Source organism: Halyomorpha halys, unplaced genomic scaffold, assembly GCF_000696795.3.
Source record: "Halyomorpha halys isolate HHAL.00 unplaced genomic scaffold, Hhal_1.1 Scaffold354.1, whole genome shotgun sequence".
Classification (NCBI taxonomy): Eukaryota; Metazoa; Arthropoda; class Insecta; order Hemiptera; family Pentatomidae; genus Halyomorpha; species Halyomorpha halys.
In genome coordinates this window covers 515,718-542,102 of record NW_027111517.1, presented here as the reverse complement: position 1 = coordinate 542,102, position 26,385 = coordinate 515,718, and the positions used below count along the sequence as shown (strand labels likewise).

The 26,385-nt window shown below is 31.1% G+C and overlaps 1 protein-coding gene across 3 annotated transcripts in view; it reads left to right on the top strand.

The window, feature by feature from the left end:
• The window catches only part of toy (twin of eyeless), a 209,108-nt gene that overhangs the window by 138,789 nt on the left and 43,934 nt on the right, over positions 1-26,385 (top strand). For all 3 annotated transcript variants that reach the window (XM_014422067.2, XM_024364245.2, XM_024364241.2), the window contains exon 5: positions 23,715-23,864. In XM_014422067.2, coding sequence (XP_014277553.1) covers positions 23,715-23,864 — 150 coding nt within the window. The remainder of the gene's footprint in view (positions 1-23,714; positions 23,865-26,385) is intronic.

Below are 26,385 nucleotides of genomic sequence, written 5' to 3'. Positions count from 1 at the left end.
ATGTTATTCTTCCGGAATTGGGTGGACAGAAGGTGGTCGAAGATACGGGATTTGAAGTTTGGAAGAGTATTAGAACTACGAATGAAGGAGGGAATAGAATTAGAAAGGGGTGAGGAACGGATGAGGAAAGATCTACCAAAGGCTGCGGTTCGATGGGCAGTCACTTATAAACCTAAAGGCCGTGAGCGGGTATTGTGGAAATGCACTGAGGATTTAAATTAAAGGATATCAGAGATGTACGATGGATGGCGGGATTGGATAACTTGTTAGAGGAATGAAGCAGAAAATATTTACGACGGAATTAAGGGTAAAGCCACTTCAACTCTTCATAAGATCGGGTGACAGAGGCGTCCCTGGGGACCCCAATGAATCATACAAAGCAATTAATTAACCGTTAACATAGGCGTTATGCTAGGCCATAAACAAGCTATTTTAAATTGAAAAAACAAAAAAATAGTGCACTTACCATCCCACCTTGAGATGAAATCATCGCTCGTTTCAGTTTCAACAGCTGATATATTATAAATGATGGAAATTCTTAGTATATTTCTAATTATACTATTGACAGTATACGTGATGTGCTTTCTATTGATGTATTTTTCGATTTTAAAATAACCATTTGTCCACTTACAAGACTGAAAAGACAGGAAACTGCTCGTCGATTCCCATTCGCCAATCCATGACAAAAGACTGATCTACATGACTATTATAAGACCTATCGGGACATACGGAGTTGAGCTTTGGGGCTCCTTTTCGGAGTAATCCAATCAGTCCAAAATCCTTAATGCTCCTTACGTTGTCACAAATCAAGTCATCCATCAGGACCTCAATGTCCCACATATTGCCGATTTGGCTAGAACCGGATACCAATCCTTCCATGATAAACTTCCCAACCAACCAAATCCTCTTGTTTCTAACCTGGCTTCTCCTTCATTACCTCATTTTCCTCCTAGGCGGCTAAAAAGAAGATGGTCTCGAGATCTTCTCCTCTAGAAATGTTATTGGAGTTCTATCAATGGGTAGATTTTCCACATGTTTGTATCATGTCACTTACTGCAAATTTACTTGTTGTATATATTTTTATACAGTTGTAATTAACATTCATCATTTCATGTCATGTCAACCCATGTCAGACCTTACACGAATGTTTTGTGTTTCATAGGAGCTAACCTCAGAATGCCGATGTTTTATGTCGCTATTGCGCCTTAAATATTTGTTGTTTTTCAGATCCCTTGATATAAGAATGTACGGGTTAGGTGTAGAGTTGGGGGCGGTTGTTGGGGGGAGGAGGGCTGTTGGGGGTGGCTCTGGGGGTTGGTCCGTATCGATTCCAGCCAGAATTTGGAGTTTTATAACGCCTCGCTGCACCTCCCCCTAGTAATTGCTTTACCTCCTCCCCAACCAGACCATAAATATTACCAAACGACTCTCTGTATATTGAAATGGATTTTTCCCCCTCTTAAGTCTCTGTCTCCAAGCAGAGTTTCAGTTCCTTACGTAAACAAAAGTTTTATGTCTACTGACGCCCACATTTATCTCAAGTATTGTAGTCCTCTAGAACTACCCGGATCATAAGAGTGTTGTAATTGCTCGCTGAAGATTTCGTAGATCGTAACAAGTACTAGGATTTGAAAACTAAAAACAAATGAAAGACTTGATACTTAACAGTCCCAATCGATTTTTGGAATGTATATTCCTCAGAGCAATCGAATCCCAGGAAATAGATATATGTTCTATGTATATATGCTCCCAACGAAATAATGATCCAGGATCTATCAATGAAGACAGCGCTAACCGACAGTAACAACCACGCAAATAAAAATTCTAACATAAAAATATTTACAAATTGCCATGCTTCCTACACAAATAAAAAAAATATGACTGCTCTGTATTACTGTATATTAGTAACGTGATTCGAACAAATTACTTTTGTAAATAATGCATAATATTACAAAGAGGTAGAAAAAAAAGACTCAAGAGACTCGATTGATCATATAAAAAAAATCTATCAAAAAAAAACCAATCATACACAATAATATTTATAAAAAATTATAATAGCATTTAGGTTTTTAAAAAAGTCATACCTGATTCCTGAAAAGAAAGGAATTATTGTGTACATCATTATTAAAAATGATATTTAAAATGTTTTCTATTCTTTCTTTTTTTTCTCCTATTCTATTAATTTTTATGTAAATTTTCACTTCGTATAATTACAATACGATGACTGAAAAGTAACCGGTCATCACATACATATATTATTAGGTGGCAGGTGTTATCCTCCCAATAATTTTAAATTCAGGATAGTTTAAAAATTTTTAATTTGAGAACTTAACTCTTTATACTAATACTTACCAGTTGTTAATTATTGTATCGCCATTTATTATAAACTTAATTATTTAAAATAAAATAATAAAAACATGCATAATGTCGTATCATAACGATTTTTTATTTATTTCTAAAAAAAATATCAACTAAAATTTGAGAAAACGTACCTTTTTCTTAAAGTTTAGTACATCACGTAAATTCTCCTAAATAAGATGCTAGGAAATTCTTCTATTATTTCCCATTTAGCTGATCCCGATAATTTTTCGATTTTTCATTTATTTATTTTATATATCTAATGTATTTGTATCAACAATGTGGTATTTATACTATACAGTTTGAATTTTGTAGCCCATTCACAGTGTATTCTGCTTTCCACTTCCGAAAATTCCCCATTGTTGAGCAAGGACACGTCAATCAGATTATATTTTCGTAAATAAACTTGTACCAATTTCCACAAATTTACAGTCTCCCTCAATACAAGTTTGATTTTTCAATTTTCCATATGCACACTTCACGAAGGTATTTATTCCAATCAATCGTTGTGGCCTGAGTAGTTTCTAAATGTTTTAAACATTTCGTACGTACTCGTTGATTGCTCTCACCATGAATAAATAAATTGTACTGCAGTTTCTAAATTTACCATTTTCAGTCCTAATTCCGATACTTTTTCAACAACTCCGTTTGTAGCATCTCCAAAAAATTTTTTAACCAAAATAAAGATTCATTTCATAGTCGTTTGAGCATACTTGTATTCTTAGTAAAAGTTCTTTATTCTGAAGGTCCTAATTTCCGTTTTCTCATCATTAACCACGCGAAAAATGCTTTTTATGTATACATTATGAGGTTACTTTTTAAAAATAAATATCAATCAAAGTTGTTATTAACAAAACAATGAAAATAGTTTTAATATTAGATAAATTATTATTCTAGAACGGCGATACTATAATTAACAAGTACCAAATTGTGAAAATAGAGGTTAAATGTTATTCATTATTATTATCAATAGGATTTCTGTCAATGGGTAGATTCTCCATGTCATTATATCACAGCAAATTTATTTGTTCTATGTATTTTTAGTTGTAAATAACAATAAATAAATTATAAAATAAAAATTATTATCAAAATGATAAGTTTGGTTAGAAAGGTTCAATTCTCCAAAAGTAAAATTTTCAGGATATATTCTCCAGATCTGTGTTAAGTTGAAATACCTTGTCGAAATTGATGAGAAAAGTTACATTTTCGGTTTGACCACATTTGGATAGAGGTTAATAATAATAATAGTTTATTTATTTGTTTATGGGGCAACCCCCGTATAAATAGAGAGCCTGTAAAATATATGAAATAGATAATCAATTATAGTAATTTTACGAAAATGATGAATTACAGATCGTTTATATAAACTAATAACAAATAATATACCCAAGCTGGGCTATCCACATTCGTTAGAATAAAACAGTGAAACAAAAATGTCACTTCATATGTAATAATATTAAAAAAAAAAAACTCCTATCGGGACGATAGGTGTCCAGCTCTAAGCAAAAGGTTTTGCGTTAAGTATATAAAAAAACAGTTTAAGGTCCAATCCTGAGGGTACACACAGAAATTTATAAAACTGATATCGCTTAATAATGCTTAGATTCGGCATGTATCGGATTCGGTTATCATGATACGCGGGGCACTTTGTCAAAAAATGGTAAGAATCCTCCAGGGCCGTTCCATCACAAGCTGGACAAAGCTTCTGTGGGTCTAAAGTATATTTGTGTGGACCGACATTTAGAGTAATTGCATATTTACCGGAAAGTCGTAGTTGAGAAATTATTCTCAAGTGAGTTATAGGGCAACTGATTTTTAGGTAGCTTTGAGGAGCATCCATTTTAATGAAGACCCTACCGTACCACGGGTTATAGGTCGATTCTCGTAATAACAAGAGGTCTTTATCCTTGACAAATTCCCTGTATCTATCCAAGATCTCCCCCATTCTAATTTTGATACTTACCGGATCATTAAGTAGTGTCGGGTCAAATGTTCCGAAGCTTTCCAATATTTTTCTTATCTGCGTTACCCAATTATATTGCAGACTCAAACGGTTGTTACTGTCTAGCTGCAGTAGCTTTAAATAACATTGTTTCACGAAGCGAGTACAACTCCATATAAAGTATTTTTATTAGCCAGGACATAGTTTTTTTTAAAACATGATATCCCACAGGAATGGGTGCCACTTCTAGTCATACCATAAACTGTTAGGTGTTTTGTTGCAAACATATTAGTCGCTTGTAGTATCTATCTTGTATAGTTTACTATTTCTCTTTGGGTAGAGATTATACATATCTTCATATTTAATGTAAGTATCAAACAATAATATGCATGTTTGGCATCTGGGCTACTTTTAAAGACATGTTAAGCTAAATCTGTTTTATTTAAATCCTTTAATTATTAGAATTAATTAATTCAATAATTATTAGAATCTCGTACAGTGTTCAAAATATGGTATAATAAATGTCAAGTTTACATCTGCAAATAGAGTTAAGTATAGCAGAACTGAAAAATCCATAAAGTTCATATGAAATTTAGGCAGAAAGGATTCTAAATTGGATGGGAGCTGACAAAGACAGTCGGGAATGAATCAGGTCCGATAAACGAATCTCCTGAGCCACAATAGCCTTCAATCGGCTTACGTAAGATTCCATCCAACCTCCAGCCTATTTTTTTTCTTTTTAGAGTAGTTTTTAATTAGTTATCTCTTCAGCTATTTATTTTTAGAAAATAAATCGATTCCTATTGAGTCCGTATTATTAGTTTTAAAGACAGTTTATTAATACATAGAATTAATAATTATTCATTACGAAAATATGTTTTAAAAAAAACCAATAGTATAAAGAATTCTAACTAATTATAAAATTTCAATTATTAAGTAAGTTCAAAGTATTCTATTTAGGATGTTTGTAATAAATCTATTTGGTAATAATTTTAGGTTTTGTGAATCCAACTGTACCAAGACTAAAAATCTAGTACACAATTTTCATTTACCACCTTGGCAGGCGAAAATTTGAAACAATAAATGTTTATATTTCTTTTACAATAAAAATTTAGAATACAACAATATAACTAATATAAATATAAATATAAATATAAATATAAATTATAAAAAAAAGTGTACGCTATGATTGAAATGGGAAGATATCGGGCATATTGGAATCTCCGATTTTCCAGTCTCTTAACTGCTGTAACTATTTCTTCATTTATCTCCTTTAGTTAATAATCAAATTTTTTTTTTTTTTTCAAATAAAGAAAATTAAAAGTACTTTAGAGAAAGATTTTTTTTTAAATTCAGCAATTAAGCACCTTTAAACTATCCTAATGATGGCAAATCCAAGATAATTGAAGATCAGTTGATTATATATTGATGTACTAAATTTAATCCAAATCATTAAAATAGTTTTTGAGAAAATCGAACAACTGTGAAAAATCAATTCCTAATAAGAAATGTGAATTTCGTAATTTCAGTTTTAAACGACTTTTCGTTTTTGAGCTAAGGGGTTCGAAACAAATACACAGACACACACACAAACACCATTTCACGATACTTGGTTATTTGGACTCAAGGGACGAGTTCGACGACTTCAATTCGTAATTTTTTACGATTATAATACTTCTCCTCACTATATTTTACAGTAAAAAATTGGACCGGATTATTACAATTTCTTTAACTTTTAGTGGTATAAATGTAAAAATTACAATAGTTACGATAACGAAAATTTGGTGCGGCAACAACCATAGGAATACGAATATATTTATATATAAATTATTTTTATTTATGCGCTTTTTGTCACTCTCCATTACTAGTACGACTTTTGTGTGTTTTATATATATTTTTTTCTAATTCTTGGCTTTCTAAATATTTTTTTTACATCTATATTACTCCTCTTATTTCCGGTAATTTGTTTTTCGGTATGAGAAAATGTTTTTTCTAGTTAGTTCACACATTCTTCCATTGTTTAGACATATTTATTTTGATTATTACTGAGGTTTACCCTAAATTATTGAAACAGTTTTTGAGAAAATGGTAAATTCCCATACAAAGTGGCACATCCAGTAAGTCGAATGTAGTGAGTGAATATCTGTCATCCCACGCCTTAATTTGGCGCCCAGTCTTAAATTTGTTATTTCAGTTTCGTAAATCCGGCTGACCAAGAACACGCAAAAGATTTTATGAGACTTTGTTATTTAGAGTTAAAGGACATCGGAGGAAGGTTACACCTTGGTGAGGAAATTTTTCACGATGTACTTCCCCTTACTATATATTTCATGTAATGGAAAGCAAAAATAATGCTTAGTTAAACCAGTGGTTTAACTTCGTTAACTCCAATATCCTATACAACCTTACATCTCTACACCTAAGTTGAAACCCAAATATACAAGATTAAACCTTATTTAACTCTCACATCTACTTGATCTAATGTACGATGTAAATTGTTGAAATCGTTTTTAATTTAGTTAAGTTTAACGATGATAACCTTACAATTGTTTACCCTGTCAAGCTCGCTTTCCTCACCAAGATACTCCAACTGTGCATTAAACTCCATGTTTTAAACAATTTTGAGCACGCTTCAAAATTATTACGATTGTATGAAGGTGCAAAGTGGGATAATTTCAAATCCCAAAATATTCATAATTCAGGTAATGGTAATTCAGGTAATTAGTTTGTAACAATCAAATCTTTAATCAAAACTTAAAGCCTGCTGGCTGTTTCCATGTAAATTTAATCAGAATATGATGAAAACTTTTAGAAGTGGAGACTGGATCTCCTCAATTAATCACAGGACCCAATCACTCCCGATACAGCGCCGGTCTTAGACACTTGGCGCCCCCAGACAAATACTTCTTAATCGCCTCCTCTCCCTTCCAAAAAAGGTGATTTAGGAGGAGAAAATGAGATACATATGAAGAAGATTTATTTATATTGGGTTACTTTTATTTAAAGTATACCAAAGTAACACTATCTTTTACAACGATGTAGGCATGTACAATGAAACAAATATTTTCTCCGGAATTAATTATTAGAAAAATCTTGTTATTTCTGAAAATATTTAACTAAATTGTATGCTTTCAATACATACGTTGTGTATGTAGTTATATTTTTGGGAAGTTGTTGACTTAAGGGTATGTCTTAATTAAAGTGATCTTGGAACAGGATCGCTTTCGACTTGTAAATCAATTCCTCCATTTTCTTGATATGTTTTTAAAATTCCCAAAAACAATTTTGAAATTCCCAAGTAGGCATCCCAGTTCAGGTTCCTAAGACCACCGTCCCAAATGCAATATTCAGTTTACAGAGTACATTTTTGAAGCTATTTGATTTTTTTTATAAGTAAAGTGAAAACTTCTCTAATAGTGGGACGATTAATAAAAAAATTACACTTTAAAAAAAGTTTAGAACCACTAAGTTCTAAAATAAAAATTAGAAAGTTTTAATAATAACCGATGATTTCAATTCATTCTGATTGTAATTTTTAATAAAATTAAATATACTGTCAGTATCATCTTCCTAGGGTATATAATAGATAATTAATAAATGTAGGTGCTTGAAAAAAACAAAACAATATAACCAACGTTTAAACAGTACACAAAAACCACTTAATAAAAAAAAATTACATATCATTAATTAACAAATCCAAAACAAACCAGAACAGTACAATATTTTATCATTTTTTTTTAGTATAAAATGAATAAAATAATCCATTTACAGATGTGCACGGTAAGTGCACATCTATATTATCCTTAATCTCGGGATTAAAGATTAGAAGGTTATTTCTGTTTATTTTTGTTGTTATTATGTATTTAAGTTAAATTTCTGAAGTATAGCGAAAATCTAAATCAGGATCTCTATGAATTACACACAGGAACAACATCAAAGTTATGGTTTCATTCAATATTTATCCCGTTATTCTTTCCTTTATATTAATAATCATATCAGGATAATATGAGTTAACAGTCAGTTAAACGTGGTAATGAGAATTTTTTTAAATTTGATTTTTTTTTTTTGGCTAAAGATTGTTCAATATTTGATCGAAATCCGAAATATTTTATTTTGTATTTACACTACGATATGATAGGAAAAGGTATAAAATAGTCATCACTTAAAGCCGATAGTCCGAATGATGAGAGCTGCGTCACTTAGAGTCGGCGGCGACTAATCGACTGCGACGGAAGTAGCAAAGATTTTTAAAAATTTCTGAAGTTTAGCGAAAATCTAAATCAAGAACTCTATGAATTATTCAATATTTGACAGAAATCCAGTATATTTTATTTTGAATGTATACTATGATATGATAGGAGAAGCTATATAATAGTTAGCCGGACTATTAGTCGAAGTATGAAATGGTTCAGTTGAAGTCGATAGTCCGAATGATGAGGGAGCTGCGTCACTTAGAGTCGGCGGCGATTGATGGACCGCGACGGAAGAAGCAACGGCCCTTGGTGCCGCCGCCAATGGAGGCCGTAATGTCGAGAGCCTCCAGGACGTGCTCCAGCAGGCCTCCACCACCCTCGCCTCTTCATCCCAATTCCTTCCTCTCCGTTGTCTGCCCTTCTGCATTAGTACCTACGGTCTGCCGCTTAAGCATCCAATGATTTACCACTTCCTTATAGCACGAATGTCATTTATGTCTCTCAAGATTTGCATACAACTGTATATTGCACGCATATGCAGTAGTATTAAGTAAAGATAACACTGTTTACGATATGATGAATTGTAGATAGTTGTTATATTCTAAACGAATGTCTACGTAGCCTTGTCTATTTTAATATTGTTGGTTGTATGGCATGCTGTTGTTTTCCAATTAACTATAGCTAATCGGAATTAATAATTTGATCGTTGCAAGGCAAGTCACTAAAAGTTTGTTATAATGTCGGATCAAAAGATACCAAAACTTTTGATGTAGGACAGGTAATCGGAAGGAATTAATACAGAACTAGTAGAATAATACTAGAAACTAAGGAATAATAATAAAAAAATATAAAATAATATTATACTTATAATCGTACAAATAAGTTTTAGTAGTACAATTTTGAACTAAAGATACTTTAACGTCACTGGAACAATCCTCCCCAATTGAAGGCCCACAAAACATGACTTGGGTAATGATCCTTGCAAATATTGTGATAAATAAAATAAAAAATATTTGTCTTTATACAGATAGAGTCGACAATTCTATTAGACATAACTTCTAAAGTAGGTCATGAAAGATTTGATTTGGAAAAAGTTTTTTTGCTCAAAATGCTAAGAAGCTATGTTTTTGCTGTTTCAAATCTATAATATTTGTTATTTCTTCTTCTGCGTTCTTCCTTTAGATTGCCAGGTCGGGGATTAAAATAATGTCACTTCGTCCAGATTTAGCCATAATTGAAAGCAAGTGCGTGTAGTCTTATTTTCCATCTACTTTGTGTGAGGGATGGGACTATATGTACCTTGTGGTTCAACTCCCTCGACACCGGTCTTTGAAGGGCGAGGTTCCGTAGCAGTACCGCTGGTCTCCAACAACTCTCGATGTCTGCTCATGGGCTCATCCAACTCTTACCGTCTTCGGCCCCACGCCAGTACAAGTGAAGCTGCTTCCCATCACTAGGGATGTACTTTAAGACTCGGTGTTTGGCAAAAGCAGGGCCACCTCGGTCAAGGTGCGACTTAAGTCATGCACGGATGGAGTTATTTTTCAATCCAGGTTAAAAAATTTTATGCAATGTCAACTTAAATTTTAAAACCTTTGTTACTTTTGTAAGTTACGTAAACTCCTCCGGTTTTTCTTATATAGGAGGTTAAACTTCAAAGTTCCACTTGGTTACATTTTGCAGCTGCCATATTGAAGCGGGTGTATAAAATCTAAAAATATTTTTGAAACCTTTTTTTTTTACTCAACAACTACATCTTTCTTACAAAGTTGAAGTTTTTATCTTCTTTTCAGAACTATTTTCAGTAAAGAAATATAGACTCTTGTTTAAATTCAGAGAAGTTTACTGGTTTTAGTCCATGGAATAATTTGTATTAAATAGTCATAGATGGTTTAGGGAGAAGCAAGTGTCAGTTGCTATTATTGCAATCACTTATTTTTTTTTAAACATTTTTTTTTTAAATTTTGTTACGATTCTGGAAATCCTAGCTATAAGAAGGATTGGATGAAAGGTCCTTGAACAATTTGATTGGGAACCACTGCACCAGGTAAGTAATTGAGTACGCGTCAACTATCTTGAGGATTAACCTAAGATCAGAAGGGTACGCTTTAAGAACACAAAATCCGTACTTATCCAGTTCATCCAAGTGGTTGAGTTCAGGTAGGATTCAAACTCAGAACGTACTGAACCAAACACTCTGGAATCATGGTGAATGGACATCAGGTTCGCGTCATTTTTTTCATATTTCAAACGTAAGGATAATTTTCGTTAGTTTTAAAAAAATCTGTTCTCTACAACGTCTAGGAAGCATCAGCTCCCGTCTGCATTTGAAATTTCCATAATTTTTCAATTACAATCACAATTTCTTTGTATAAGTGTCTTGATTCCCATTATGGACGTAAATATAAAAATATAATTCTAATATAAATTGGAGAGATTCTTGTACTGACAGACAAACCATTCGATATTCCAATAAGAGTATTAGTAATGAATTAGAAATATAATATGTAAGAACTGCTTAAATTTATGTCTTGCGACTTAAAACATAGTTTTTCTGATTCTTTTCGGCCCTTGATAACGTTGTAGCATATCTAATTAAAAGCCATTACTGTATTTTGAGTTGGTAATTTAATTAAGTGAACGGAGCCTTTCCTCAGTAGAGAGTGAACCTTGCTTAAGTAAATGTCTTCAACCAACGATAAAATTACTCATGAAATTCTCTACAGCTTTGCTTGCTCACATTTTCGAGATTCATTTACATTTTTGTACATAAGTTATTTTTAATGTTAGTCTAACATAAAAATTCTGTAAGAGTGATTCATCAGATATAATTAATTAGTATTTAGTGGATATAAAAAAAATTAATTGATGCTTTTCCCAATACTTTATTGCTGTGTCTGCCCATTCATGAGGTGACACTGACCGCACATGAGCTGACCAATATTATGATAACCCCTTAACATATAAAATATAAATATTAACGTTTACTGATTATTTTGAATTAAATAATAACGATAATGGTTTAGAAGAAATGCCACCGATATCAGAATCATATGAACATCAGCTTTTCACTCTTCCTTGATGTGTCCGATTCCTTAATCTCAATCTTCGACTACTCCTATATCCTCAAACTTTTTAACATGTGTTCTTCCATCCATACGAGACCATAAAATCCCCAAACTGACCTCCAAATTTGTATGTCTTTTCTTATAAAACTTTCGGTTATGTTTTCGGAGGTGTAGAAAATGAAAATGTTATTGATATAAAGATCGCGTACTAGCATATCTATTTATTTAACTTTTTGGATATTTAGTATATCAGGATTCTTTTAAATGTTTTCGAAGAGATTATAACTACAAATATTACCGTTTTTTAGATTTTTCTTTTCAATTCATACTGTAACTTTTTATTAGTATATCTTAAAAAATATATTAGTAGACCATAATATCCGAGAAAGTTCAAATAAATCGATATGGGAGTGCGCGATCTTAAAATAGGTATCATTTTCACTTTTTTGTAACTCCGAAAACATATAAAAGGACCCTTATGAGTTAGAAATCCTTCTTTGGACTTCTTAACCTGCGTTACCATAATACCCTAAATATTTCCCAACTCATATAACTCCTATTTTTAAAAAAAAAAAAAAACTTCTATTTTTTTTTCTTTCTGGCAGTCAGACTATTTTCGTGTATTTAAGTTATAATTCTAGGGCAATCTGAGTAATAGGGTCTGAAATAATGATAGTTTCATTCCAAATTGCGATATTGTATTGTCTTGATAGTTAGACAATACATATTATATAAATACATCTTTCCGCTTAATCCGGCTTCTTGACTTACAAGCTTTAGTTTAGGCTTACAAGTATTTTTTATTATATCTATGTAATTTCTTTAGATAAGTAGGCGCTAGTAAATATTAAATTGGTTTCAGATTCTACAGTTACTGATTTAATTATTTTACAATTCAAGAAAGTTTCTTCAATATACTTCACCTATAACCATGTGAAAGATCATATTTTTGAAGTTCTGTTTTCCCATCAAACCATGTTTTCCAATAATAGGATTTTACGATCCCCAAAGGTCGACGGGAGATTAGTTGAGAAAGGCTGAATAAGAGTGGTGAACTGGCAAGGAAGAAAATATTCTTTTCTATTGGTGGATAAATAAGGAAGGGAGGGTGGTGCCAATACGTTATCAATTTTGTCGTAATATAGGGGCGGGGTCCAATGGTCCAATCTGGGGAGCGTCCAGTTGGACCGCTGGACCGTGAACAGGTCGGCCACCCTTATTATTTCCTTCTCTCCTCTTCCTGATACAAAACAATATCTCTCTCTTTTTCGTCAGTTTCTCTCCATATTTAGTTGAAATAACGCTAGGATAGTAACAACAAAAACTGACAAATCGCACAGATTAATAAAAAAATGGACAAAAATATGAATTTTGTTTTTTTTTAAGTCTAATTTTACATCCTCTTTTTACATTAAGAAACAATTATACGAATTAAACGCAATAAAAACAATAAACGATGTTCTTTTTTTAAATTATAAAACGTAGTGGAAGTATTGTAATCGAGTTAACATTCTCGAAATCCATTTCATAAGAGATTATTTCTTGAAATCATAGCAATGCTGTTATTATTCGAAAGAAATGATATTTATTACTATTTTTTATTTTTCAATATTATTAATTGCTTACAATAATAATTTTTATTATTTGTTCTAAATTATTTCTTACTATGTCAAACTTCTTTTTTTTTAATTCACATCTTTGATAGACCAAAAGTTAAAAATCTGTCTAACTCCCTCTCAAGTTTTATATATCAAACCTTTCACCTCATGTATAATCTATTGTAGAAAATTTATTTCCGGATCCAATACAATTTTTCAAATTCCCAAATAAAGTTATTGAGACTCTGCTTCTTCTGATATATGATCTAAAGTCTTACTCTACGAGCATTAGTCTTGTATGCAGAAAAAAAAAATGTAAAAATCCAAAGCAGGAACTAAAATAAACGTTGATCTTACTATGTTCGCATGCTGATGATATAACAAGCGATTCAGACTTTAAATATAGAAGCGGTATAATCCTTAAAATATTACTATACCATTGCAATATTATATTACTATTATCATTTATTATAATGACTGTATTAGCATTTTCATATTCTGCACATCACAAGACACATGAAAAACCCCTAGAGTATCCCTAGATGTTACTTAAGAATATTTTGGGGAACATTTTTGTCATAATTATTTTTGGTATGAATGTGATCATCCATCATTATTACTTATATCACAAGTTTGTGACAGATTGTCATATTTGTCAATAAACAAAGTTTGAATTTGAAAAAAGTGTTGGGTAACTCTGCATTCAACTTATTCTCTACTCATTGTTAGGGCGGTATATTTTATAATTGATACGGTACATAATTAGTATTTATAAGTGTGCACGGTCTTACAATTTATAGTATTTTTATTTTATCCAACTCCGAAAACATATATAATCTCATCCCTAGTGTCACACCAGTGGATAGTTTTAGGGAAAAGTAGTTTTGATGTGAAAGAGTTGCCCTCATATCGCAAAAGGTTAATGAAAATGATGAAATGGAGGGTGAAGGTTGGGTTAAATATATTCTTTACATATATTTAACAATTAATACAACAATAATTAATACATCAATTTTTCCCGTAAATAAATGAAAATTATACAATTGTTCATTAGAATGGGGTATTGATGAAATTTAAATGCAGCTATACTTGGTCTAAAAGCCCATAGGGATGAAAAGATTTTTATCAAACAAACCTTTGTCACTGGACTCCAAAGCCCGGCTTTTCCGGGATAATGTTTCATCTGTTGAAATGCCTTTTATTTGACATTTATCAAAATTTCTAATTTAACGTTGATTAAACTTTAATCAATTGCAAATATAAAAAACATTTAATTAAATGTTATTTATGCGTAGCTATGATTACGTTGTATTTGATTGTTAATCTGGTTTTATATGATTAATCTTGTTTTATCTTCTGGTGAAGTTTGTTTTGCTATGATTAATCATGTTTTATATCGATATGTAGAATTGAATTTGCCGGTTTATAATAAATTCTAATTTTTTTTTTTTGATGATTTAAATAATAGAAAAATTCATAGAAATTTATAATCAAGTTCTTTTTTTGATTAATTCTTAAAGCTTGAGCGTATTGAGCTTAGAAAATAAAATAGTTATTACCAATTTTATTGTATAATTTTTCCACCGTTATCCATTTTTTAAAAAATAATAACTATTTCATTTTTTTATATGGACTCCTCTAAAGACTACAAGAATAATCTTTAATTTAAATTTAACTCAGTAAAAACCACCTCTAATATTTATACTAATTGGAGGATTAAAACAAATCCAAACAAATCCCATCAAATCACCTTTACCCTTCGTCGTAAACCTGCCCTACAGGCTCCTTCAATAATGTTGATCTTACCCCTGTCGAACAGATCCGCTACCTTGGACTACATCTGGACAAACGACTAGCCTGGAATCCTCACACAAGCTGAAAAGACAGAAAACTGCACGTTGATTTCGACTTTTACAGCACTTACTGGGCAAAAGGTCTAAACTTCCAATTCATTACAAAAGACTGATCAACATGACTGTAATAAGGCCATATGAAGTTAAGCTTTGGGGCTCCACTAAACATTCGAATTCTTCTCGTATCTAATCATTGCAATCCAAAATTCTTCGTAAAATCCTCAATGCTCTTTACTTAGTCACAAATAAAATCATACATAAAGACCTTAATGTTCCACATGTAACTGATCTAGCCCGAACCAGACATCATTCCTTCCGTTATAAACTCCCTAACCACTCAAACCCACTAGTTTCTAACCTCGCTTCCTCTTCCATTCCTGACAATCCTCCGAGGCGCCTGAAAAAAAGATGGCCACGAGACCAGCTAATGTAAAACGTCATTATAGTGCTACTAATGGGTAGTTTCTTTACTCGCCTGTAACACTAACTGAGATCAGATTTACTAAATGTATTATAATGTACAGTTGTAAATAGCAATAAATAAATATTTAAAAAATATATATATTTATACGATTTGTTTTCGTCATATTTTAAATTCGCATGGATTTAAAAACACCTTAATTGTTATATTAATTAATTAATATCAATGTTAATTCTAAATTAGATTATAAGAATTTTAAAATTATGAAATTGCTTTATAAATTTTCATTGATTATAATAGGACTCATCGCTAGTTTTTTTTTTACTGTTTTTTCTAATCTCTTGTTGAAAAAAAGTATAGAATATCATCATAAGGTCACCGGAGGTCTTAGGATCCGCTACTGGTTTTAGTGAACCCGAGTGTACAAAATATATGGAAATCATTTACAATGAAATTTTAAGGTCATGCATATATGTTAGCAGAGTTATGCATTGAGTTCTAAAAACATTTTCATAGGTGGAGAGATGAGGAGTTGGGACCAACTAATTTGATAACGATAATGTTAGTTATTCTCAACATAACTCAGATCGTCAAATGATGATTAGATTTGGTATCTATGACTATAGATTAATATGTAATTATCTATATATATTACGATAGTTATAGTACGTTAGATACCTCTGGTAGTTTCTATATTGCAGAACACGTCATTTTTCTATAATTTAAATCATAAACTGTATTAAAAATGCCTTTTTCTTTTTTACCTAAACTATGAAACTGATTTTTATGATTCAATGTGGAGCCTTTTTCGACAAAATAACAGTTTGTATTAAAATGATAAGAAGAAAAATATTAAAATTAAAAAGGTCTAAAAAAAAAAAATTAATTAAGTTTTATTTTATAGGATTATGATAGAAATCCATTGACATTTTATAAATCTATAGCGGTTCATTTGAGCGGTATACTAAATGAAATATTGGTGGGATATCTAACAATTAGCATCAGAATCCTTCGAGCCTGGTTATATTTTTTATTTATCAGCAATAATATTCTGTAAAGTTGTGGCTGTTAATTATTTTCTCTAGTTTATCTTTCACTCTCTCACACTCATTCTCTTGTTTATGATATGAACTTGTCATAAAATTTATATTGTGAATATTCATGCTCTATCCTGAGTAAGATTTAAGTCTTGCCAAATAATGATAAAAAAAAAAAAAAATGACAGTTAAATAAATATTATATCGATTGTGCATATCCGGTTCAAACTATGTGAAAAAAAAACTTTGTATCCGAAAGTTTAAATAAATCGATAAGTGCGCGATCTTAAAATAGGTATCATTTTTATTTTTTGTAACTCCGAAAACATATAAAAGGACCCATATGTGTTAGAAATTTTTCTGAGGACATCTTAACTTGCGTTACCATAATACCCCAAACATGTCCTATCTCATTTAACTCCTATTTATATGAAAAAAAAGTTCTATAGTTTTTATTTATCAGCAATAATATTCTGTAAAGTTGTGGCTGTTAATTATTTTCTCTAGTTTATTGAGAGATAAATGTAGTGTCCAAGATTAGATCGATCTCAAAAATATTTATTTCATATAGTCAAACAATGTTTAAAAAAAACTATCGCCATCTTTCGCTATTGATTATGACCTTCTTTCAGTCGTTAATAAACATTTTAAAAGATGAGAAATTTGAAATCCATGAAAAAATATTATAAATAAAAGCATGTGCAACTACAATCTATCAATGTTTGAGTACTTTGTTAGAAAGTACCGTTTCGAGATTAAAGGTTATTTGAATACGCGATGTGGTCCGCATCAAAGCTCAATCACAATCCTTAACCAAATGAAGGGCTAGATACTCACTTAACGGGGCCTGAATATTGGCCAGGATCGTAACACGAGACTAGGTTAATATAACAGTTAATTAATCATCTGCAGCAGCCTAACGCCCGGGGGTCCTGCGCCTTACCCACTCCTCAGGATGGGAGGTCGTCACCCGTCGAGGGCTATCAGTGGTAAATATGTATTTTACTTCTTTATTGAGGAATAATCTAAATAGTCTTCAGAAGGAAAATGTTGTCTATTCAATGAGAGGCCTTGGGTTTGAGAGCTCAATTTATATTTTTTATTAGTTTATTTTTTCGTTAACCTCATTATGAATATGAATCAAGCTTAGGTCTTGAGAGGCCGAAGGAAGATGGCCCATGAAGAAATATTTTGGTGGGGACGTGGCCCGCTACCGGCCGATAAGAGATCAACTTGTCTCAGCTGTCACTACGATATTAGCTATGTCCTCGGATCGGGTATCATTTTTTTTCCACGGCAACAGCTGACAGCCGAAGCTTTCTTTTACCTTTTTATCTCCTCCTCTAATAAAAACCAGGGCAGGATCTTATAACGGCGAGTATAAAAAAGTTCCGGGCGAGGGAAAACAAACCGTTTGACTGGCGCCGACTCCGGCCCGCGGGCACAGCTACTTCTTCATGACTTTTTTCTTCTGCCAAAAACAATCATTCAATCCTATTAAGTGATCCCTATTCAGTCCGATGTCATCATCGGAGTACCTGCCACTATTCTTACTTTTTATCATTTTTTTTGTCAATATGTATATATACTTGAGGACTTATATTTAACGTAGTTCGTTATTCAAGTAAAAAATGTCCTTACCTAAAAATGGCTCCAAAATTTCTTTTGTGAACTTCTAATGGTTGTAATAACTACATAAGAAGCAGTTATGAACCTGAGTATACATGAATGCGATTGCATTGAATGGGAGATGGACGGATTCTAGGTATCTTAAAAACAAAACAAAAAAAAATTAGAGAGAAGGGGGTGGATTTTTTTTTTTTTTTTTTTGAGCACATAAAATATCGGCTAGCCAGACAAATGTCTCCTAGTGCTGTCCAAAACTACCTTTTAACAAACAAATTTGAAAAATGAACATGGCATTAAGAAAAAATCAAAGAAAATCATAATAAAAACACAAATGTATTCATTAAACAAAGAAAATTCGTGAATTGTTAGAGCTACATAAAAAAAAATCCTAGAATAAATGATTTAATTGATTATTTATGTACACTGAAAAAAAGGAGAACATGTGTTCGCTTCATTTTTATTTATTTAATTTAATATGATTTTCAAATAATGTAAATTTTCTCAGCAATTTGATATAAGAACTAATTTATAACTAAATCACTACCTACATACCTACATAAAATACGTAATGCATACTTTTTTATTTAATATAGCTTTTTCTTAATGTTCAAACATAGGTGTGTACATGTCCCTAAATGAAATAAACCACAAACCTAGATTTGGAACCGTGAGTGATTACATATATATTATATAACATTTGTGAAATATTTACATATATATTTTATAAAATGAGTGAAAAGTGCTTATGGAGAATAAAATTGGTGTACGCTTTCTAATTGGAGGGGTTTCGTATCAAGTCTTGTTGGACCAGACCTTAATAAAAATATACCTTAATAAGAGTCAAGAGAAATTTCACTGTATAATGTAAGATAATTATTTTTAATATATTTATTTAACAGCAAAAGAGTGGAACTGCAGCCCCTGGTGGTTACCCGTTTTGTCAGTCCTTAGAATTGGTTAACATGAACCTGGGATCCTAGTCTGGTTAAAAATCACCTCGAGAATCGATGCCTAATAGAGGGCTTCAAGTAATACTAATATTTTGAGGAATGTACCCTTATTCCTCAAAATATTAGTATTACTAAGGTAGATGAGTGAAATATCGTTTTCTTTATAGACAGGTAGATAATGCATAGACGTTTCTCACAATCTTGTGAATTATTTCTTATTGAAATATCATATTGTGGATATAATAATATTCGAACATATCAGCAGTTAATTCAAATCTCAATATGCTTTGTATCAAACTTAAACCAAAAAAAAAAAAATCGAACGTCACTGGAATATATATTTTTCTGTTTCAAACTAATAACAGTGCAAGTTATATTGTAATTAGAATTTATTGCTAAAGAATAAAAATAAAATAATTAACTAACAAAACATTCGTGAGGCTTTAAAATGATCCTCTTGTTAAATGAATGAAACATGTAATTACTGTACACTGCACTCAATTTTGAGAATTTATATTTTATTTTCAGTAGGTCATAACTGTTGCATGTGGTGTCCTTTCTTTTTACGTTATCCTTGACTTTTTAACCTCCTTCGGCAAACTTAACTAAGGAATGTATTTACTTATTCACTCATTTATTTTTGCATATTCTGATAGTGAATAGGATTTTAAGAGGAATAATTATCCAGCTGATAATTAATACGAGGCGTCCTCCTGGCGCCGAAAACATTATTTAAGACTTTTGACAATTTTCCTTTCTGAAAAAATCGTGGAAAAGTTCAGATTTGGGTTCGCCGAAAAACTGGATAAAGTTAGAAAATAAATAATATCCCCTAGAAATAGACCATATACAACAAAAAGTCTATACATTATATAAAATAACATTAAAATTCAAAAAATTGTAGAGGGATGGTGGCTGAATCTGAAGGCTGAGACACCCTTTATATGTATATATACATATTTGTAAAATGTATATTCTTCCATTATCCCAAAGAGCTGTGATAAAGGAGGACGCGCGATAAGACGGAAGGATTTAGTGGGGGGTTTGGTGTGGGGAGGAGGGTTGGAGGGTTGTGTAGCAGACTTGCAAGTGGAAGGCTGGAACACCGTGGCAAAGAGATTACAGTGAGCTCCTCCCTAAGCTGGAAAACTGTTTTGCTTTTTGCGCACCTCCCCCTAGCTTCTTTTAGAAATTCAGTCCTCAAATACTGAGCGAGTAAATATTTTCTTGTTCGATTTTAATTAATTAAACCCCTCCTTCAGTATTTTTGATTACTGGGTATATTTAGCTGTTCGCTATTAGTGGTAGTTATTAATTAAATGATTTCACTTTATTTTAATAATTATATATTTATCAGCTTCTTCATGATCTTTTTAATAATGTAATAAATCCCTATTAATTAAAAACAATAATGAAAAGAATATGGTCCGGGTGCGGTCAAGAAAAACTCAAATAGTAGAAATATACTAATTTAATGAGCCAACGTTTCGCCCCACGTTGCAGGGCTTCTTCAGGGCTATTTTGACGGCAGTCAAAACTAAAAAAAAACAATAATATAATAAACAAACTAAAAAAAAAAATTATAAAAAAAAACGAATAAAGCATTAAATAAATAAAAAACATAAATTGAATCGACTATTTTTGGAGATATCCATCCTACATAAATCGAGTAGCTGATCCTTCATTTAGGACCTTGAGGTTGAGCTAGTAGTGGTCATACTAACTTTTTGGAGAACTGTTGCTAATTCATGTTTTATTATTTTCAATGATGAGCCTTTGTAATCGACCAAAAATAAAAGAGTTACTGCATAATTTATATTTTTAAAGCTTAAGAACATCTGTTACGAAATAATTTTTATTAAAAAAGATTGCATGATAAAAATTAGTCATACTTAATTATATTAATTTAAAACTATTAAAATAAATTGCGCTTTGAATAAATTTCAGTTTAACTATTTCTAATTTGTCCATTTTCAAACATGTTAAGTGGATATGTAACTATATGTTTTCGGAAATGCAGAAAATTAAATTTCCATTGAATTGGCCCCTCTTGGTATCAATCTATTTTAACTATTCGTATTTCTAACAGACATTGGGTTTATTTGCATTGTTATGAAGGCTCAAAAAAGGAAAATACTATCCATAGTACACGTATGATAGTGCGCTAGCACATCGATTTTTTTTTAACTTTTCAGATTTTCAATTATAAAATTGTGTTGTCTAATAAACAGTATGAATTGCATTCTAGCCTTCTCTAACGGTAGTAAAGATTTCTCAGTCTAATTAATAAAATCGGTTTATTTTTTATGATGCTATGGCAGTGGTAGGAAGGTCGGACAGGCAGACTGACAGAACCATTCATCACTCTCATAGCCAGCCAGATCCGGTCCCTCACCCTTCACACTTCCTTTCATTCAACTAATAATTATTATGCATACTCCCCAGTTTAAAATTTATATTTAAACTTAATATTTATGTTTATCACACAAGCACTGGTGTCAGTAATTCATGCTATAATTTGACAAATTTGAATCTTGAAGCTGATATGGAGTTTTCTGTAAAAAAAAAATAATACAATAAAATATTATAAAAGTGAGGAATGGAGTTTTCCAAATATATAATTATATTCTCCTTGTCGTACTTCGTGGTTTCACACGCGTTAAAACTGAGTGGCTGCCAAAACTAAAAAACAACTAAGTTTAACATAATATATAATATATAACATAATTTATTGTTTAAATAAAATAACTTTTATCCATTTAAGTCTCAAACACACTTTATTAATATTTAAATCTTAAACGTTTCGAGCAATCATCCTCAAGGAGAATCTTAACTATAAATTTATACCTCACATCCAACGATTAAATTTTTTTGCCAGATTTTCTGCCCCGGGCCTATTATATAATTATATATTTTAGTAAAATTATTCTTTTCACTTTTTTGATTCAATTTTAACTTTTAATTATAATTTATATTATACTATAATCACTCACTTATCAAGTGATAATAGCGTAAGATAAATTATAAAGGTTATTAATAAAAGTTTTTTGACTAAAATTATTTGGGCAGCTAAATAGCCGGCATAAAAATTTAAAATTGTTGGATGTGAGGTGTAAATTTATACTCAAGATTATCCTTGTGGATGGAGGATTGATAAAGATTGTTTAAGACCTTAATGGATACAAATTATTTTATTTAAACAACAAAACTATTCTTAAATAAGTGATAAGATTAATTATAAAATAATATTTATTTATCAGTATTCGTTTCAGTGTAATGACATGTGTAAGAAATTATGACAAACAACAATAGCATAAACATAATTAAATTCTATAACAAAATAATACTATAGTAATAATTCTGGCATTTTTATTTTATCAATCCTTTAACCTAATAACTCCATAATGAAGTTTTTGATCGTATATAAACCCCATAATATTTTGTTCCATCTACTTTAGCAATCGTTTTATGATGTTAATAACGTAATAATGTACGTGTGGTGAATTTGCCTTCAGAAATTACATTAATTAGTCGAAATACAAAAAAATTCTGAAGTCAACCACTATCCACTCTTATATCTTCAACAACCCTACAGTTATCGCATTGTAACCACTATTTCGCATAGTGGGAATTTTGAAGCTTATACCACATACAAACATTAAACGTCTGTGCTGGGTAGTTGCAGTTGGGTAGTTGGGTAGTTGTAAGTGAAATATACGGACAAGCACATTTATTTTTATTTATATATTATATTATATACTTCATATTCATATATATCAGTTAAATAAAATATTTTTCAATATTATTACATTTAATTTTCTACTTAACTACTTATGGGTCGTAGAGTTCTAGAACCTTTATTGAACCCTAATCGCATTGTCCTAGATATCCTAGGATATGCCTTCAGTAAGGTTACACCTTATAAACTGAATAGTCAGATAATTAATTAATTAATAATTAATAGTTAAAGTTCGATAATTAATTCAAAGCATTCAATCCCAAGACAATTATTACATAAATAATCACAGAGATCTACATTGTTTATCCTTCAATTATTATCATTATCAATTATTCATCTGTAAATTTCGTTTAATTACTTATTGTTTTCGGTTTGATAAATACCTCAATTATTGATTGAAATAATTAAAAACCAATAACAAATTTTTGATGTCTTCGATGATCTAATGCAAGTTATCTTTCGTACCCTTACTTTTGACACAGCCCAGTATAAATAGCACAAAAAAAGGGGGGAAACGATGGGTGGCAAAGGCTGAGTAATTTTGAATTTCAGATGTGTCTGTTGTTCCCGCACGGAAAGATTTCGACTTATCCCCTCCCTTATCCGTTTTCGGTTATCTTGTCACCACCAAGACAATGAACACTATTTTTTTTTTTTAACAATTAGGTAACTTGCTAAAAAAATCACAATTGCATACAAGCGTTTTTATCATATATTTTCAACCCCAACCGCGCTCTACCCTACGCCATTACTTAGTCACACTTTTCTAAAACATTAACGTTTGATTATTTTAAAAATTAAAATAGAGAAAAAAACACCAATCGCCCTTCAGAAAGCTCTATTCAAAATTAAAAATTAATTTTTTTATAATATATGATACATTTAATACCATATAATTTAAAAAGAATATTTATTTGTTGTTGCAGGTGAGATGAGCCAAGAGACCAGCTCTGACGTCAACTCCGAGCACAACTCTTCAGCGGATGAAGACTCCCAGCTGCGACTGAGGCTAAAAAGGAAGCTTCAGAGGAACAGAACATCCTTCACTAACGAGCAGATAGATAGCCTCGAGAAAGGTGAATACAGCTTAATTTAAAAAAAATTAAAATTATTGCAACTTACTACTATACACAAGATACATCCAGTAAAGTGCATGGTTATTGCTTATTGCTTTCAATATTCTTGTTTCAGACGGTCAATGTATTGTCGAAATTCCATATTGAATTAATAACATTGGGAGTGTAAAGAGTCCATAATGCTACCGAAAGTTTCCTACGTGTCCTGAACACGAATTAATGACATAAATTTTATATCAATTGAAAGTTATTGAAATTCAATAATAATATTGACTGGAATAAGCTTCACAGAAATCAAAATAGTTATTCAATATTATGGAAGGAGTTTAAATATTTTATTATTTATTTATGACAACATAAAACGCAGCTAATAAATATGAAATAAAGTAAATAGAAATGTACCTATAAAAGCATGTAACACATAAATTGGTGATTAGATTGTTTATAGCAATCGATAAATAATTAATTGGTAGCTTGATGGAAATTATCATTTGCGGTTTGACTTTTAATTAATTGTCTAATAAAACGGGAAGATATGTTTACTATTTAAAACATTTTAATTTATTTAAGAAAGGTTCTTGAACAAAAAAAGAATACTAACGGATACTATTTATATCTGACTGACAAAATTATAATATAACATTTTCATTCAATCAATCGAATTTCTTTATTCCTAACAATAATAATAATAATAATAATAATGTGGACCACCACGATCCATGAATGATCATTGCTTCAACAACGGTTATACAAGGAGGTGACTTTCTCCTCATTAAGGGTATTCACTTTATGAGGCTGGGTGGATCTTAGGAGGGCTCCATAACCCACAGGGTTGACTCATGGCTACAGTGTAACAGAAAATAACTATCTATAACAGCCGGTTTCGGACCCGAGTCTTTGGAGTTAGTTCCATTGCGCCTTACCACATTCCTGAAAATAAGTGATACGAATTATTAGGTTACTCTTAAATATATGTTTTTCCGATTCCTTGACATCATTTAGTTGATATATATAATAAATATTTTAAATATAAATGAATTTGTAAAATATAGAAAAAACTTGGAAACGGTATGCCTTGACAGGGTACTTTTTTAGAGAAAATAGATGGTAACTGACACTATATTGATACAATATTATTGAAAAGTGTGAGGGGTACCTTCAATATAACACCTTTAACAATGCTGACCGCATAGGGGTTACTTTATAATGATACACGTACTTGATTAGATGTACAAATAGGTGCGTAGAATTGTTATTTCTTTCTCTAGCTCTAACAAGAAATGTAAGCTGTTTTATTTTTAGTAGGATGGTTTTTTTTTTTTTTTTTTTTTTTTTTTTTTTTTTTTTATTCAATATTAACAAAAAAGATAAGGAAACCCATATACATTCCATACTTTTGCAACGTTCTGGCCAGCTAATAATAAGCAGAATTTTAAATAAATTATTATAATGATAAATTTTTATCATTATATAGTTTCTATTAATGGCTGAAATATCCTGCCTGCAAATCTTTAAAATCACGGCAAATAAACTATTAATTTAAGTCGTTCCAATGCCTTATTTGTTTTATAATTTATATCTACAAGTACCTACTACTAGAGAATCTACCCAAATGATAGTTGTGTCGTAAAATATTTTTAGAGTTTTAATTTTTGAAAATAACTATTTCACCGACATAACTCAACATTTTTCTGTTACGTTGATCATTTATGTTAATTAACAAGGGGTAACACTCGTGGTGGAGGATGGCACCAGTCCGCATTGGGACCAATAGAATTTATTAGTCATCGTTTCTAAAGCAAACTCCGGCCATGGCAAATGCAAATGAGGACTGATATTTTTAACATGGTCTAGGGATTGATTAACAAACAAAAAATCAAGATATGCTCCCTGCAAACGGGCAACAATGAATGCAGCGGGACGCGTTCAAACACAGCTGTAGCAGATTTTCCGCTCGAAGAATTCACACGTGCTGAGACTGATTACATTACTCAAGTCCGATTGCCTGTTACAAATGTTCTGCCAGTATCGACAATTTCCAGTTAATCCGATCTTTCAAATCATCTATAGTTACATAATATTATTTGCTTTACAATTATTTTAATTTGTTTGTGTTTGGAATTCAGGAATTTTTTTTTTAATAGAATATGGTCCGGGTTGCGGTAAAAAAAAACTCAAATTGTAGATAGTTATACTATTTTATTGAGCCAACGTTTCGCCCCACGTTGCAAGGCTTCGTCAGGGCTAAAAAAGATACAAACACTATAGTTACAAAAAGGAAAAAAGAAAAAATATAAATGTAAAATAACAGGGGTATAAAATGAAAAGTAAGATATAATAAGAAAAATTAAAGTAAGGTATAATAAGAAAAATTAAAGGTTGTAAATAGTAAATGAAAAGGGTAATAGTAACAGATAGATGTTATGCCACAATGACGAAAATAATTTGTAAAGTAAACATAGTAAAAAAGCATTTAAATTAGGTGAACAATAAATGGTAATATACATAATAGGGGGAAAAG